General features: G+C 29.6%; 1 protein-coding gene across 2 annotated transcripts in view; it reads left to right on the forward strand.

Moving 5' to 3' along the window:
• The first annotated feature begins 4,346 nt into the window (after nt 1-4,346).
• LOC111631010 (retinoblastoma-binding protein 5 homolog) overlaps nt 4,347-16,608 on the forward strand; it is a 76,860-nt gene continuing 64,598 nt past the window's right edge. The window contains exons 1-4 of one of the 2 annotated variants that reach the window (XM_023375195.1): nt 4,359-4,472; nt 6,893-6,991; nt 8,413-8,438; nt 12,994-13,166. In XM_023375195.1, the coding sequence (XP_023230963.1) occupies nt 4,454-4,472; nt 6,893-6,991; nt 8,413-8,438; nt 12,994-13,166 (317 nt within the window). In that variant the 5' untranslated portion in view covers nt 4,359-4,453. Of the gene's footprint in view, nt 4,473-6,892; nt 6,992-8,412; nt 8,439-12,993; nt 13,167-16,608 lie in introns of both variants that reach the window. The other variant, XM_023375196.1, reaches the window with a different exon arrangement.

Consider the following 16,608-nt stretch of genomic DNA (forward strand, 5'->3'; position numbering starts at 1 on the left):
TCTTTCATCTCTTACACGTGTAGGTTTGTCTCAAGGTTTGGTGCATTCGATTGTTCGCATTAAATATAACAGAAATAAAAAAAATTCGCATCTAATATAATTGCGTTAATTTATTAGAATTACGCGTGAATTAATAAATTTAAAAAAAAATTAATATTTTTTAAAATAATTTTGTAAGAGTTTCACTTGGATTTTGAAGAAAAATCGTGGGGAATTTTTGGAGAAATAAAAAAACTGCCTCCAATTTCCTATTAAGTAGGACACCCGATCGTTCCGAAATTTCGTTTTAAGAAAACAATGACACGTGTTCACGTATTTGTGTTGATTTATTGTGTCGTAGACCTCTTTTGATTATATTTTCTCCGAATAATTTTTTTTAGTTTTATTAGAAAAGTGTTTCTCAAGATAATTCTAATTATTGCTTACGTATTTAATAGAAGTTATTTCGAGACGTCAATGTCGCACGATAATAATTTATCATTTTTTATTATTATTGATGTAGCCTATTTGAAATTTGAAAAAATTGCAGACCTAGAAATTCTCATTGTTGTCCATCCGTCTGTCTTTCCTTAATCTTGAGAACGGTGTTACATAGGAGAAAGCCGAGACCATATATGGAAAGCTTAAGGACAGGAGGCCTCGATTAACTATATACGAACTTTTGAATTTCTCTGAAAGAAGTTAGATAGATGACCGGCACGACTCTATTGTTAAAGGAAAAGTATGATATACAGGGGCAAGCCACTACTAATTTGAGGTGGAGAGCATATATTTTAAATCAAATAAATAAATAATATGATTAAAAATTGCAGCCAGGCATTGTGACCATGTTACAATAAACGATTGCTCGTTTGCTCTCGACGTTCGTAGCTGTTTGCTTGGCATCCTGCTTCAGCATGTGTTTAGCCTTTAGAGCTTACGTAGCAGAAATTGTCCAAAAAAAGAAAACGCTTCCTGGCAGACAGAAGAGAAACGAATCTAATCGAATGTGGTAATTCTTTAATACAGTGGTTCCTAAACTTTTTCGATTCTCAACGCCCTTGCTAAATTCAGATTTTCCCAAGGCACCTTAAGAAAAATAATTGAAGACGGAGGAAAAGAATGATTTTATTCTTTTCCTCTGTCTTCAATTATTTTTCTTTACCATAGTTTTAAATTTTTATAATAGCTGAAACTTTCTCAATCGACTTTAAAAGGTGCATGTTACTTCTCTGCAGAGAGAGATTCAGAGCATTCAGAGCTTTTCAAAAATATCACATAGATATGCTACTTTTACCAAAAACTCTTCATTCACAAAATTTTCGATATACTTGGGGGGTTCCTCTTTGAGAAAAATATAAACTTCCTGTTATAGTTCAAATACACAAGGCAAAACATTATCACGAGAGAGCGAGCCATCGCGAAGTGCTGTGAAATGTGCCAACAAAGACATGTGCTCTGATCCCCTATCACACATAGTTTTTTGAAAAATCTTGCCTTTTACGGCCGAGTCTTTATAAATTTTACTACATTCACTACATATTCTAAGGTTTGATTCAACGTAAAACTCAGATATTTTGGTCCACTTATAAGAAGCAAAGCATTAGGGGCTTTGCTTCTTATAAGTGCTCGCAATTTTTCACAACAGCCGGACATAGAACGAGTACCATCAATACAGATATCAACTCATTTGGTCCACTCCAAATTATTTTCCGATATAAAAATATCATGTACTCGAACAAAGTCGCGAGCATTAGCACTAGCAGTGATAGTTTTATAAAAGAGAAGGTCTTCTACAATGTTATTACTATCTATAAAACGAAAAATAGCAAACCAAGTGAGCATCATTATTATTATCTGTCCTCATCCAAGAAACCCTTTTATTTTTTCAATTAACTGAACATTACAGGTCCTTCGCTATATGCTGTATTCTGCGACTGATGGTGTTATTGGACAAAGACACTTTTGAAAGCTGCTTCCCAGAAAACTCACCAATCATAATGTTCACCATATCTACAGCAGCCGGTAGAATGAGTTCTTCTGCGATTGTATAGGCTTTTTCCATTTGCGATTCTATGTGCCACCTTTATTACTGAGTTAATGATTTGCACCAGGTCTGCTAGATGTAGCATCTTATCACATTGAATTGAAAGTGGTAGTAAGTGTGATTTCTTTTTCTGTAATATCAGTGTAGCAAAAAAAAAAGAAAAAAAAGAAAAACATTAAATACCTTTCGTCTCTATTGAGACGAAACGTATTTAATGATTTTCCACTAAGTCGAAAAAGTTATTATCGTTAATGGTAATGAATTCTTATTTCCAAATTAACGAATACAGCCAAGGTATAGTAATATCTTTTTATAATGTCCGTCAGAATAAAAGTTTTTATAATAGTGTTGTTTGCCATACTTATCTTATTATAGATCCAGAAGCTCCATAGAATGTAGGCTCCATTTTACATTCATTTCGGCTATGGCCCATCAATAATGGGAAAGCGTTATAATGTATAGTACAGTTGCCGCGAGTTGACAAATCGGACCAGGAAATTATTTACAGTTTGAAAAATATAATCTAACTTAAACAGAAATCTTTGATGTATTTTGCTACCTCTCTAGAAAATACAGAAAACTGTTGCTTTACAAGAAACCTTCCAATTCGTTCACCAAATAAATGATGTTTCAAGAGCTATTGAATGTATTTATTTCTGTAAAAATTAAAGTAAAATTCGTTTTGTGTCCGATCCTCCAAATTCCAAAAATTGGCTCAATCGATCATCATCTCCGGTATCCGAGTGGTAATAAAGAGACATATTTTCGCTCTTTCTTCCTTTAAAACCTATGATTCGAATCTAATTTATACTCACACTTATGTACATTTTTAATATTTGCAGATTTTTGAATGTTTTGTGCCAGTTCCAATTTTAACTTTGTAATTTTAATTGGATATTTTTCTGTGTTTTTAAAGGAATTTTTGTGTTTATAACTGATTGTGACGATTTTTGGTAGAAGTTTCTCGACAGAAAAATTGGTCACCAAAACTATGAAATTTTCGTTAATATTCGGTTTAATTTTATGTAGTTGTTGGATCGAAAGTTTGACTTTTCACCGATAATTATATATAATTTATTTATTTCATTAAATTTATAGGAAAAGTCTGGATAATCTACAAAAACATATATCATAAAAACAAATAACATCCTTAAAACAAAATCAAACAAAACAAAAAAAAGAAAGAAATAAAATAAAAACAAGTAACAAATCTTAAAAGAGATACAGAGTTTTTTTTTTTTTTACATTTCAATTTAAAATCATGGACATCAAGATGCAAAAATTCATTACAATTATTAAGATTTTGTGATATACGATAGAAAAAAGATCGTTGGGATAGATTTAGAAGATAAAAAAGAGTAAAAATGTAAGTAGATGAGCGAAGTTTTCTAGAGTGAAAGCCAATCTTGATAAATAAGACTATTAAAATATTTGTAATATATTAACCTATCAAAATATTTAATTCTCTCGAAAAAAAGATGGCGAATTCTAGCAATGTTAGAGTCAACAGTGAAAGACAGATTACACATTTTGTTAATTAAACATAAGATATATCTTATTAATAGCAAAAGTAATCTTATGTAAAAGGAAAGGTGTAGCCATTGACCAGATGGGCAATTCGTAATCAATGCAAGATTGAAAATTAGCATAAGAAATGGTCCGCAATTCTTTTTTATTAAAGATGGACTTACAAAAACGCCATAAAATTCCATGTCTGATAACCATGGATTTAACTATATGAATTTTATCCGTATAGGTAAATTGCATAACGCGTGGTGAGGGTGTTATTCAACTTTTCCATGAGGGTGTTAATTAATATTTTTTTCTCAACTGTCGTAGCTATTAATTATATATATAATACATGTATATATATTTATATATTTTACTTCTTCCGTTCTGTGAGGACTAAGAGGGCCTTTTCTTAAAGCACATCGCGGGTTCTCCGGGATCACAATAGGACTGCAGCGTGCTAAGGAACGGGGCCCGACATATCCAGGACAGACCACCACTCGAAAAATTTCAGGAGTTTTAGAACTGCTAGGATTCAATATCGGGTTACCCAGAGTAATAAGATAATTTATAAATTATACTGAAATAGTATAATGTAGAAATTTTGCTACTCTTTATTGATGCAACGGAGACGCCGTAGTTTTGAAATCATTTTGTAATTTATTTTATTAAGAATTTAATTTAAAATATTTTATTCTTTTATTTGATATAATTATAAAAAATTTATATAAAATAAATATTAATTTCTATTAAAAAAATTTTTTTTGAATATTTTTTTAACTTTTTAGAAAATAAACTAAACTGCCGCCAGGTGGTGTAGACGCACATTTGAGAGCAGAAGAAAACAATATATTTTCTCATTTTTATATCGGTTTAATTTACAAAATAAACTTTTTATAAGAAAACAAGAAACATAAAATGAATCTAGAACTCCTTGGTAATTATTTTTTTGTATTATTTACTGATAATGTTTAAAAATATTGTTTTATGTACAGTACCTGCTTTACTCTGACATGTTTACATCCCATTCAATGAAGAACTGAAACTCAATTTTAAAGTATTTGAGATTAAAATCAAAATGTTTAGAAGTGATTTTAGTGTTTATTAACCAGTTAATTTCAAATACAATACACTACACTCTACATGTTTTTATCTCAAAAATGCTTATGTATTTTATATTATTGTTAATTATAAATAATATATTAACTGAAATTATGTTTTAAAAATGCATTGATATAGTATACCAATGCATTTTTAAAACATAATTTCAGTTAACATTACAGCAAAGCCAAATTAATAATAATAATAATTATTCTATTTTCTGCATGTAGTCTATGCTTTTGGTAGATTGATGTTTTGAACCAGTACATTTGTCTCTACTGAAGATTCATTTTTTCTATGCAAATTTATGGTGGAACTTTGTTTGACACATTTGTATAGAAGAAATAGTTTTATATTTGACAAATGAAGCAAATTTACACCGGATAGGACAAGTGTACAAATTTATTGTTTACGTTTGTTGTTAACTTATATGATGGTGTTATAATAATCGAAAATTTAGTCAAAAAATTGTTTCGTTGATTCTGGAGTGGCCTGAAAACACTTAAAAATGTCTCCATAAAGTCTTGGAAAAGATGATGTACTTTTGGAGTCTATGTTTGTGAGTGATGGAATTGGGTGTTGACATCTTGAGACTCTTGCTTATATGATTTTTAATAAACTGAAATTAATGTATAGTAATTATCTCAATGTTCTTGTGCTTAATAAGTGGGTGTGGTGCACTTGGTTGTCTGAACCAATAGTTTTCTTTCATCTAAATATGCTAACTGAAAACAAAAACAATTTCAATTAATTTTTAAAAATGGGAAATTTATCAGTAGTCTTTCTTGACTTATTTTTTCTATGTATACAATGTTACTAATCCAAACAATCTTATGTAATAATTAGCATGAATCAATGGGAGTTACTGTATTTAATAAACGTGTACATAATATTAAAAAGAAAACAATTTAATATTAGATAATATTCTATGTTAAATTTTGGAAATTGTAATTTCTATTTTATGCTTGTATACATATATATACAAGGTGCATCTGAAAAGTTTGGTGAATGGTCCCATAGTTGAATAATCATGCTTGTTAGGATGTTGCACTCATGCAGACGTAGTGAGAGACTTGTCAACTAGTGGCCCCTAGTGTCGAAATCACGACAGTTAAACGGAAGTGTGCACAACAAAGAATGCAACACAGTCAGTGTGAGAAGGAGTGTCACTGCGAAATGGAGCAACGCACCATTTTTTGAAGCAAAACGTGAACATCACGTTTTGCTTCAAATTAGGCAAAATGGCGACGGAGACACATGAAATGTTAGTGAAAGTGTATGATGTGAAAGCAGTGAGTAAAAAGTGTGTTTTTGCATGGTTTAAACGCTTCAGAGACGGAAAGGAAGATGTCGACAATGAGCCTCGTTCTGGTTGACTGTCAACAAGCACAACTCCAGACAACATCAAACAAGTGTGACGGATGCTTGCGGATGATCAGTGCCTGTCTTTGAGAATGATAGCAGAAGATTTGAAGATAAGCAAGAATAGTGTGAGCCCTTGACAGGCACTAATCATCCGCAAGCATCCGTCACACTTGTTTGTTGTTGTCTGGAGTTGTGCTTGTTGATGGTCAACCAGAACGAGGCTCATCGTCGACATCTTCCTTTCCGTCTCTGAAGCATTTAAACCATTCAAAAACACACTTTTTACTCACTGCTTTCACACCATACACTTTCACTAACATTTCATGTGTCTCCGTCGCCATTTTGCCTAATTTGAAACAAAACTTGATGTTCATGCGTTGCTCCATTTCGCAGTGACACTCCTTCTCACACTGACTGTGTTCATTGTTTGTTGCGCACACTTCCGTTTAACTGTTGTGATTTTGACACTAGGGGCCACTAGTTGGCAAGTCTCTCACTACGTCTGCATGAGCACAACATCTTAACCAGCACGGTTATTCAACTATGGGACCATTCACCGAACTTTTCAAACGCACCTTGTATTTATATATATACACACACTTGTTATATCGTTTTTTTAAGATTTAGAAATAACTGAATGCCACTAGGTATTAATTTATAAGTTTCATCACACACAAAATCATTTGCTTTGTTGTAGTTTTTTGATGGATATTGGTTATATGTATAGTGCTTATTTATAAGTTTCTAGACAACCACAACTGCCATAAATAATTGGGATATAATTTGGAAATAATAATTATAAATTACATATTAATTTGACACTTGGGAGAATGCGTTAGGTGCCATCTCGTATTAAAATTAATAATTATAATTTTTAATTAAATAATTTAGATTTAACTGGAAGAAAAGAATTGGACCAAAGCGGGACTCGAACCTGCTACTCCCACTTACCGTGTGGATGCGTTGCCAGTTACACTATACAGACCTCTGGTTAGATCTCCTCTTTTAATATATATAAGTTTAAGATATAACCATCATCGGTTGCTGACTTTACAGTGCCAACTGGAGATGCATTCAGTGCTCTCGTCCAGAAACATCCACTCAAGGCCCTCAGTTGGCCATTGTATACCTGGCAAGGCATAAAAATACAAATATAAACACCAACAGAAACCCGATGCATAGCAAATTGACACCCACAACTGCTGTAAATATGGCAGTTGTAGGTGTCTATTTGCTATGCATCTGGTTTCTGTTGGTGTTTATATTTTTATAAGTTTCTACTCTTTTACAATCTCTCATATATTAAACAATTTACATATTTATAGAAATATAGTGGAAGATATTTGATTGGAAGTACATGGTAGGTACCAAAAGTTTCTGGCCTAAATACATTTTAGATGTTAGAGGTATAAAAATGACATTGATGTTTTCATTGATGTCATTTTTTCAATATAGTCTTCTGCAGTTCATCACATTTCTTACGTCTTGGAATTAGCATAATGATTTATTAATTCTACCATATTAAATCACATATTCAAAATTAATTTACCTCATAATATTCTATAATAAATATACAAATTTTTTTTATTATTTCAGTAATTAACTAAAGGAGAAATAACTGGCATATCTCCTGTTCATGTATTTCTATATATATATGGTGTCCCAATACGTAGTTTACAATTTCCAACTTTTATGTTATGGCTTTGAATTGACATACAAACACAAAACTCAAAAAGTTTTTTGTGTTCAGTCCACTTCAATATGTGCACCTCTGGTGGCACATATTGAACCGGTATTCTAACACTGTTACTAAATGTAGCCTGTTCATGTCAACAGTGATAATGGTTCTGGTTATCATGGTCTTTAAATCACTGACATCTGCACAGGAGTTTGGTACACTTGGCCCTTGACATAATCCCACAAAACGATTTGAGGGGTTTATACCCCTAATGATGATGATAATGATGCTTCACATTCACACTGCCTGTATGCATGAAGTTGTACCACTTACATATGGCTGGCTGAATAGTGACTTCCTGTATCATAATCTGAACTTTATTTTCATTTGTGTGTTTGATTTGGTTTCAATAAACCATGTTATATATTGTGCCTTTTCCTGAGCAGATATGTTCAGATTATGCAGTCCTCATTACCCACAATAAACAAGAAAGGTTAGTTAATACCTGTCAAAAACTTTTTGAGTTAGTACAACACTTGAACCACAGTAAGTTCCTATAAGTCAATTCAAAATTAAGATATAATATAAAAGTTTGAAGTTGTAAACTGCCTTTTGGGACATTCTATATATTATTTTATTCCTACAAATATTTTTATTATTTAATTAGCTATAACATTTATTCACAAAATGTTTAATTATAAAAAAGAATAATTATTACTTTTTTATTTTATAGAATCATTTGGACAGAATTATCCTGAGGTATTTATCATTCACTTCATTTTGTTGTTGTGTTAAAATTACTTTTATGTAATTATTTTTCTAAATATGTATTTCTATCCAGTCAATCATTGATTTAGTGATATCAACTTCATGAGTTCTGATTTAACAGATAAAATCTGCATTAAGACACAGAGCTTCATTATATTTTTGATTATTTTGTATAAAGTATGCCCATCTGTATAAAAATTTTTTTAAAATTAATTTATACAGTAGAATCTTGTTTTTAACGGTTTGCTCGGACCGCCAAAAATCATTCGTTCTGAAAATCCATTATATCACAAACACTGGATTTCCCACACATCCAGGAAAATATCCATTATTTAACCCTCTACATATAAGAAATACCTGTATTTGAAATTATTCAGTCTTTTGGGATCTCTACTTTTTATTTATAAAAATACATATGTTACATGACTGTATATTATTCCATACGTATGTACAGCAAAGCTGAAAGAAACTGTATAAACTATAAGCACAAAGAGGCAAATTACATATGCTCATTAACACTTCACTTGATTCCACAATTTGTTAAAAACTCATCCATTTCAGTTTGTTTTGATGCTGCTTTTCTGCTTATTGAATACAACTGTTTGATATTAGCAGTAGCATGTACAGTCCATCAGAAAGGTCTTCATGACTTGGAAAGACTTGATGGCCTTGCTAAATTTTGACACTACACTTGGACCAGTGTCAGAATGTTCACTAAGTTACTTCTTAATTATATGAACTTGCTGACTCTGTTCGTACAATTCTTCAATTGTACATATCCTAGATGTAACAAGTGCATCATTGAACTCTATAAATTCCTGGAAACACCTAAATATTAACTATATATTGAAAAACATAAACTTTACAATAGATGGGGCTAGAAAAAATTTGTTATTCCAAGTTACAGATCTGCTAAAAGGAGGTAAAAGTACATTGATTTGGAGAGATCTGGAAAAAATTTCATTATTCCAAGAAATCCATCGTTCCACAATCCATTAAAACGAGATTCTTTTGTAGTATGTTAATTTATTTTTAATACCACATAGTATGGAAGAAATATACTTAATAATTATAGAACATTACTGCATGATTATGTATTAATTTTTAAGTTATAAAATAATATTTCAGAATAATTGCACATAATAATAGAATTTGTAAATGACTAGAATGTAGTGATTTCTCACATAGAACAGTTTCAATCTGAATATATGATGATCAATCTGAGATAAATTATAGCCATTTATTTATATTTCTGAACATCTTTATGAATAAATTTTAAATAGTTAAGGAAGTTGTCATAATGAAGCAATAATAATATGGAATTCAATAAAAAATAAATCATTTTTCAAATTTGTTACATGGAATGCTATTTCAAAAAATTTTAATTTTTTTTAACTTATAACATTTAATACATGGTGTCAAGCATAATCCAGCACTCAGTCCTGAGTCATCTGTTTTTATGCAGTTTGCAGCACTATTAAATAACTGACTGCTCAAAATCTTTGCTAGTTTTTCAACTAAAAATCACTTGAATGATATTCATTACTCATATCTTTTTGCACTAAAATTAATGAATTATTTTAAATTCTCCCATTAAACTCTTTATTCTAAACATTTACTGTACATTATTAGCAGATAGTAATGATGGGTTTGTAAAATGTACATTGATGTGTTTGAGTTATTCCAACATATTCTGGCAACTTATTGGATCCATTGGAACTTGGAAAATCTGCAATTTTGTCAGTGAACTTACTTTTTAAAACAAGTTTTCTAGGGATATTTGTATACAGATCCAAATTACATCAAATCAAATATTTAACTAAATAATATCTTCAAATCAGATATTACATCCATATTTAGAAGAGCTTTCTTGAAGAATTTATTTTCTTTTTAATGAATATTAACTCATTTATTTCTTTCTTTATTTTATTCTTATCTAATGATTATTTTTAATGAATTATATTAATATTAATGAATATTAAGTCTTGGCCTACTGATAAATATTTGAATTTGGTGTTCAAAGTTTCTGCAGCACAATTATATACTCCAAACTATGATACTAAGAATGGTACAAAGTTTTTCAGTAACAAGTCTCTCTTCTTGATTGGCTTTTGTGATTGCTGTACTTCCTGAGATGAATCTCTGGTACAAAGTTATGCAGCAAATGAATGACTCTTTTTAGTCATAGTAACCTGACACAACTGTTTGATGAGCATCACAAATATTGCTATAATCCACATTTTTTAATGTAAAAATAAATCATCAATTTAATGTAAGTTTATATGAATAATATAAATAGGAATTATCATATTTAAGAAACTTTTCATGCAAGTAATTTTACCATGGTATGGTGTAAGGAGTTATGATACACTTTTTGCTGTTACTGTGCTAAAGCAATTTCTACTCATTTAGGAATGTTTTGTTTTGTTTAATAACACTGTGAATATTGCCTGTGTCTACTTGGAAGCTTCCAGTAGAATAAAATAAAGTGTATATAGAAGTTGAAAATATATTGGAATTGCAGGCTTTCTTTCCTATTTTTATGTCACTTCTAATTTTGTTCAGCAGATAAATTAAAGTTTGTTTTGATAGTTAGTATTGTCTCACAAATCTTATATTGTTGTATAGTTTGAGAGAGTTTGAAAATCTTTCACATAATGATATGGAACATCCATCACCATTTCATACTATTTGACTCTATTGTCAGTATCTTATCTTTTTAGTAGATCTATTTTTACTCTTTTTAACTACTAACAAGTAAGTTAAGATAAAGTAAAAAAATGGGTGTATATTTATGTATATGTGTTTGCATAGAAAAATAGATATGAAATACAAAAATAAAGACTGCTTTACTGCTTATGAATGATGAGTCATCCTACACCAGAAATGCCTGTCTCGTTCTAGGCCAGCAGTTTCCAAAGTGTGGACCACAAAATATAAAATTTTTATATATTATAGAAATAAGGGTGACTAATATATTATAGAAATGAGGGTGACTGTGTCCAGTTTGATTCCAAGATTTGAGAAAATGTGTGATGATTTATCCCACTAATTATAATTAATTAAATTTATTCAATTACATTTTTTGTTATCTTACATATGTGTTTTATTTATTTTTTACTTAACCTCCTAACTCTTTAATTAAAAAATTATTGGCTATTTCACTACTTTACAAATTTTACTTGTTAGAATTTGACATAGGGTGCCTTGGGAAAACCTGAATTTAGTAAGGGTACCGGGAATCGAAAAAGTTTGGGAACCACTGTTCTAGGCTAATGAAAACAGCTGCTCTTCTACAACCACTTTTCTCAATTTATGAAACATTGTAAGCATGAATCTTAGTTATTGCTTACTGATGACTTGTGTGATGATTTTATGATATGTTTTATGTCATAAGATCACAACTCTTACTCAAAAATTGAGTAACTTTGTACTGCCTTGTATTTCAAAATTATCATCAAATAAGACAAGTAATAACTGTTTCTTAATTAAAAGTGATATTTGAAATTTATGTAAGTGTACATTGTTTCTTTAATTATGATATGATTTAAATATATTTTTACATATAAAGAAAATATGATATTAAAGTACATAATTAATAAACTATTTTAAATAAAAGGTTCAAAACACATTATCTATTATTTTGAACTCAGAAAAAATTTGTCTGGTTTGTGTGGCCCATTTAAGGCTCAACTGTAATTGATGCAGCCTTCTGTATCAAATGAGGTTGATATTGCTGATTTAATTTAATGTATTTCACAAATATAATATATTTTTAAGCTTTTTTTGCTTTATTGCTGTTATTTTATTTCTTCTGATTGTTTCCTCCTTCATGGCTTAAAAATGGGTAGTTGGTAATACAGTAGAACCTCGAAAACTCGGCCCTCGATAACCCGGCACTCCGGATAACTCGTCCACACCCTGGCAGGGCAAAAAAATCCTTAGTTAATTAATTTTCATTATAGACAGCTTTATAAAAGTATAAAAGCTCTCATAAAGTATTTTTCTGAGGTCTGTCTTATCAGGTAAATTACTGTACACAGTGTATTCATTAATTTTCATTTTCATGTAGTAAAGGCTCTATGCCTTCATAAAGGACGTACTTTTCCTTTGTTTAAGGGTATTTGGGCAGTTTATTCTCTGTTATATTCTCAAGTAAACAATACATACAAGTACAGTACAGTATTTTCTGAGGAAACACTCGTACTTATTTTTTTAACCCCATTCCCGATAACCCGGCATTTTCACAAACTCGGCCACCCTTCGGTCCACATTAGGCCGAGTTTACGAGGTTCTACTGTAATGGAATCTCTTGTCATATTCATTAAGTAGAAGATTGACTGTATTTTAGATAGAATTAATTAAATGAACTACTACAGTGCATATATTAATGATCTGATTTATTGAAAAATAATAGATGATAAAATTATTACTTGTATTAAAATATAGAGTTATATAAAAGTAGAGAAAAATTACTAAAAAATTAAGATAAAATCAAGTGTATTATCTTTTTATGCTAATGAGTCATATTATTTCTATAATATAGGAATTTGATGGAGCTTTGGATTGCATCAGTTTAGCTGTAACCTGTGCTTTTAATAAACGTGGAACTCTTCTGGCTGTAGGTTGCAATGATGGACGTATTGTTGTCTGGGACTTTTTAACTAGAGGCATTGCAAAAATAATTAGTGCTCATGTGCATCCTGTTTGTTCTTTAAGGTAAAAATTACTTTTTTCAATATCCTATTGAATTCATATTTATAATTTCTTAGAAATATAATTTATTTTGCAATGATACAGTCTAGAAAGTTTTAATATAAATCTTACAATATGAGGTACTACATTTAGGATTTATTCAGACTATATGAAAATGAATACAATAATTGTTTACTAAAACAGAAATTTTGTAAAATGATTTTTAAATACAAATATTTAGTGGAACTTTATTTTGCAGACATTTCTTTCTTTTTATATTGATACCAGACTGCATACTTTAATATTGAATTATCTTTATTTTTAATAGCTATAAACAGATTTTATTGTGATGTCTGCAGATATTAAATTAATGAATTATATTATAGGTGACTTCTTACTACAAATCATTTGTTTATTTTAAGCATCTAATGTGATTAGATTTTATAGATATTTAATTGTTTCATTTTTTTAATGTTTAAATCTCAGATTTCTGTTTTGAAATGCATATTAATTGACTAACTCAACAAATAGATTATGTAATATATTAAATACTTATTGATAATTTAATTTCACATTTAAGTACTTTGTTGTAAGTACTTAATTGTTAACACTAACAATTAGTACTTACTACAAATCATTAATATTAAATAAATAGTCATGTTTACATAAATTTTAATTAAAATATTAAAAAAAAAACTTACTTTATACATAACATTTTCAACATCAAATAAAATCTCACTACCTTATTAACAATGTAATCTGTTATTTTTCTTAACTTTCATAACCTCTACTGTCTTATAATTCTTTCTTCTCTATTCAAGGATCTCTTTAAATTTTACTTTTTCCATACATATTTTAAATACTGTATATTATTTCTGTTAGCCTGGATAGATGTTGACTAATTTTAATTCATTTTTTATATATTAATTCTGTACATTATTATTGTCCCTCCTATATTTTTTTAATTAACAAAGCTAAGAAATACCATTTTATATATGTAAAGAAATATTATCACTTCTAAGAAATCATAATGAAGTACAGTTTCATTATCATCAATATTTTTCCATTTGAACATTGATTTAGTAATTCATTTAGATTTAAAGAGTACTATTCAATTGCATTTTTTGTTGAATGTCATACTTGCTTTTTCTATAGGTAAGTAATGTTTTCTTTTCATTTTCAAAAGAGTTTTCATTCATAATGTATAATAGATTACTAACCAAATGATATTCAACATGGTACAGAAATGCATGTGCAAGTTGCAATCTACTACAACTTATGACTCATCCTCTGTATTTTTTAACATAAACATATGTACCAAAATTTTTAAAAATATGTGTTTGTTTATAGTTCTTTTTGATTTCCTGGTTTTTTATATCAAATCATATTAATCCAAACAACCCTGTATAGAATTAGTTTGTATTAACAAGAGGCAAGACTTCAAGTGAAATTTTTCAAGAACAAAGTAATAGTACATAATGTGCTTGTTTTTGATGAAACTAACTGAAAAATATTACATAGAAAAAATGATAGAAGAGAACTAAGTGAATTGAAAATATTGGGATAAGAATTGAACAAAATTTCATAGCTAGCAAAAATGGTATATTTCAAATGTTGTTAAATATCAATCTGATGCATTATCGAATATGAATTAAGCTAATATGTAAACAGCCATGCAAATTCATTTCAAATTGCACAATTCATCCCCGTGAAAATTTTCATTGAGGATCTTGTTTTTGAATAAAGTTTTACTAATATTTTTCTGGAATAGTTATATATAATATAATTAAAGTTATATGATACTTTTAAATTTTATTTAATACTTAAGGGCTAATGTAAATTATAGCTAAAATATGTTTTATAATTTAAAAATTTTGTAATAAATAAATCTCTGTTTCTCTCTGGTTGTAAGTTGACAAGTTGTCTGTTTTAGGAATCAATTAACACATTAATGATAAATGAATTAATATTAGTATAAGAATAGTTGTTCAAAAATCACAATTTTTCTGGGTATTTTCTTTTTGATAACATATTTGTAAACAAATATTATTATTATGTAATTTTAATATTCAAATATTTTGCCTTCTCACAATATTGTATTTTACTAAAGCATAGAAACATTATCCTTTTGTTTTAACTAGGACATTGCACAACTTTGTCATATCGCCATAGAATTGAGGCAAAGCAGGAAAGAAAGAAACAATCTCTGCACTAATTAGGCATAGAAGAGATGATCTTTATACCTGACAAATGTGGACAGGTGAACTTTGCACTTGCCATCACAAAAGAGGCTATCCTTGCACTGGCAGACATGGAGAGGCAATCAAGAACAAAGCAATTGCCGTCAATTACTTTGTTCTTGTGGTTTGTTCATTTTTTGCACTTATTTTCCATTAGGCACAGGCAATGCTGTTTTTATTTTTGGCCCTTAGGCATAAATTCTGTTAGGTGTGCTCACTTGCATCAGAAAGCATGGACATTGTCACTTTAATGCCTTTGTATGTTGAAAATGAAGTCATGGACTTTTATTTTTTATTTTTGCATTTAAATGAACCCACATTACATTTTTGGATTCCTCATCACAATTAATGGAAATTGGCAATTTTATCAAAATCGGCCATTACGTTTTGAGAACGAACTCAGTTGTATAAGCCCACAGAAGGCATCCTAGCAATCATGGAGCATTGCACAATAAAGTTGTACAATTTGCACAATATCACTTTGTTGTGCATGCTTTTGCTACGACAAAGTCATGGAATGGGCATTTATTTTTTATTACATGTTTGGCTTCCTTATTGCAATTAATGAAATATTACAAAGTGTAACCAAAATCAATTGAACAGATTTTGAGAACAAACAATTTTGTAAGGCAAATAGAAGGGGCTTTGCCTCAATAAATTTCATATGATATTAAATATTGTTGAATGTGTGATCATCACTCTGCTGTAAAATTTGTCATTTTTGTTAACTTGTCACCTTCTCCATCCATATTACGTTGAGTTTTAGGATCTACTGTGTTTAGGTTTTGATATTTCAAACGTACAGTAGAGCGTCGTTTATCCGAATCAATTGGGGACTGGGGTTGTTCGGATAACTTATTTTACGGATAACCAATTACATACAAAAAAATACATTAACCTATCCCATGTTGAAATTTTTCTCTGTTGCGTGTCGCTTCGCGTTGAATTTTTGTCGATGTTAAGCCTAATGTAAACTTTTCAAAATAATAATCGTGGCTATTGCATCGTTAAAAATTATTTCTTTATTTTTTACAAACAAAATAAATATATTGAAAAATATAAAAACAAAAAAAATTATACTTTAGAAGTTAATCTAGTATCAAAAACATTCGACTCAGCACGACACACAGTCCTCAGAAAAACACCACACAAAAGTGCCAGTGCTGCCAGCTAAAAAACACACACCAACAAAAAAATATTGGAGTAGCCCAAGATATAGCCAAAGA

Source organism: Centruroides sculpturatus, unplaced genomic scaffold (genome assembly GCF_000671375.1).
Source record: "Centruroides sculpturatus isolate CEXI.00-Female unplaced genomic scaffold, Cexi_2.0 scaffold682, whole genome shotgun sequence".
NCBI classification, from domain to species: Eukaryota; Metazoa; Arthropoda; class Arachnida; order Scorpiones; family Buthidae; genus Centruroides; species Centruroides sculpturatus.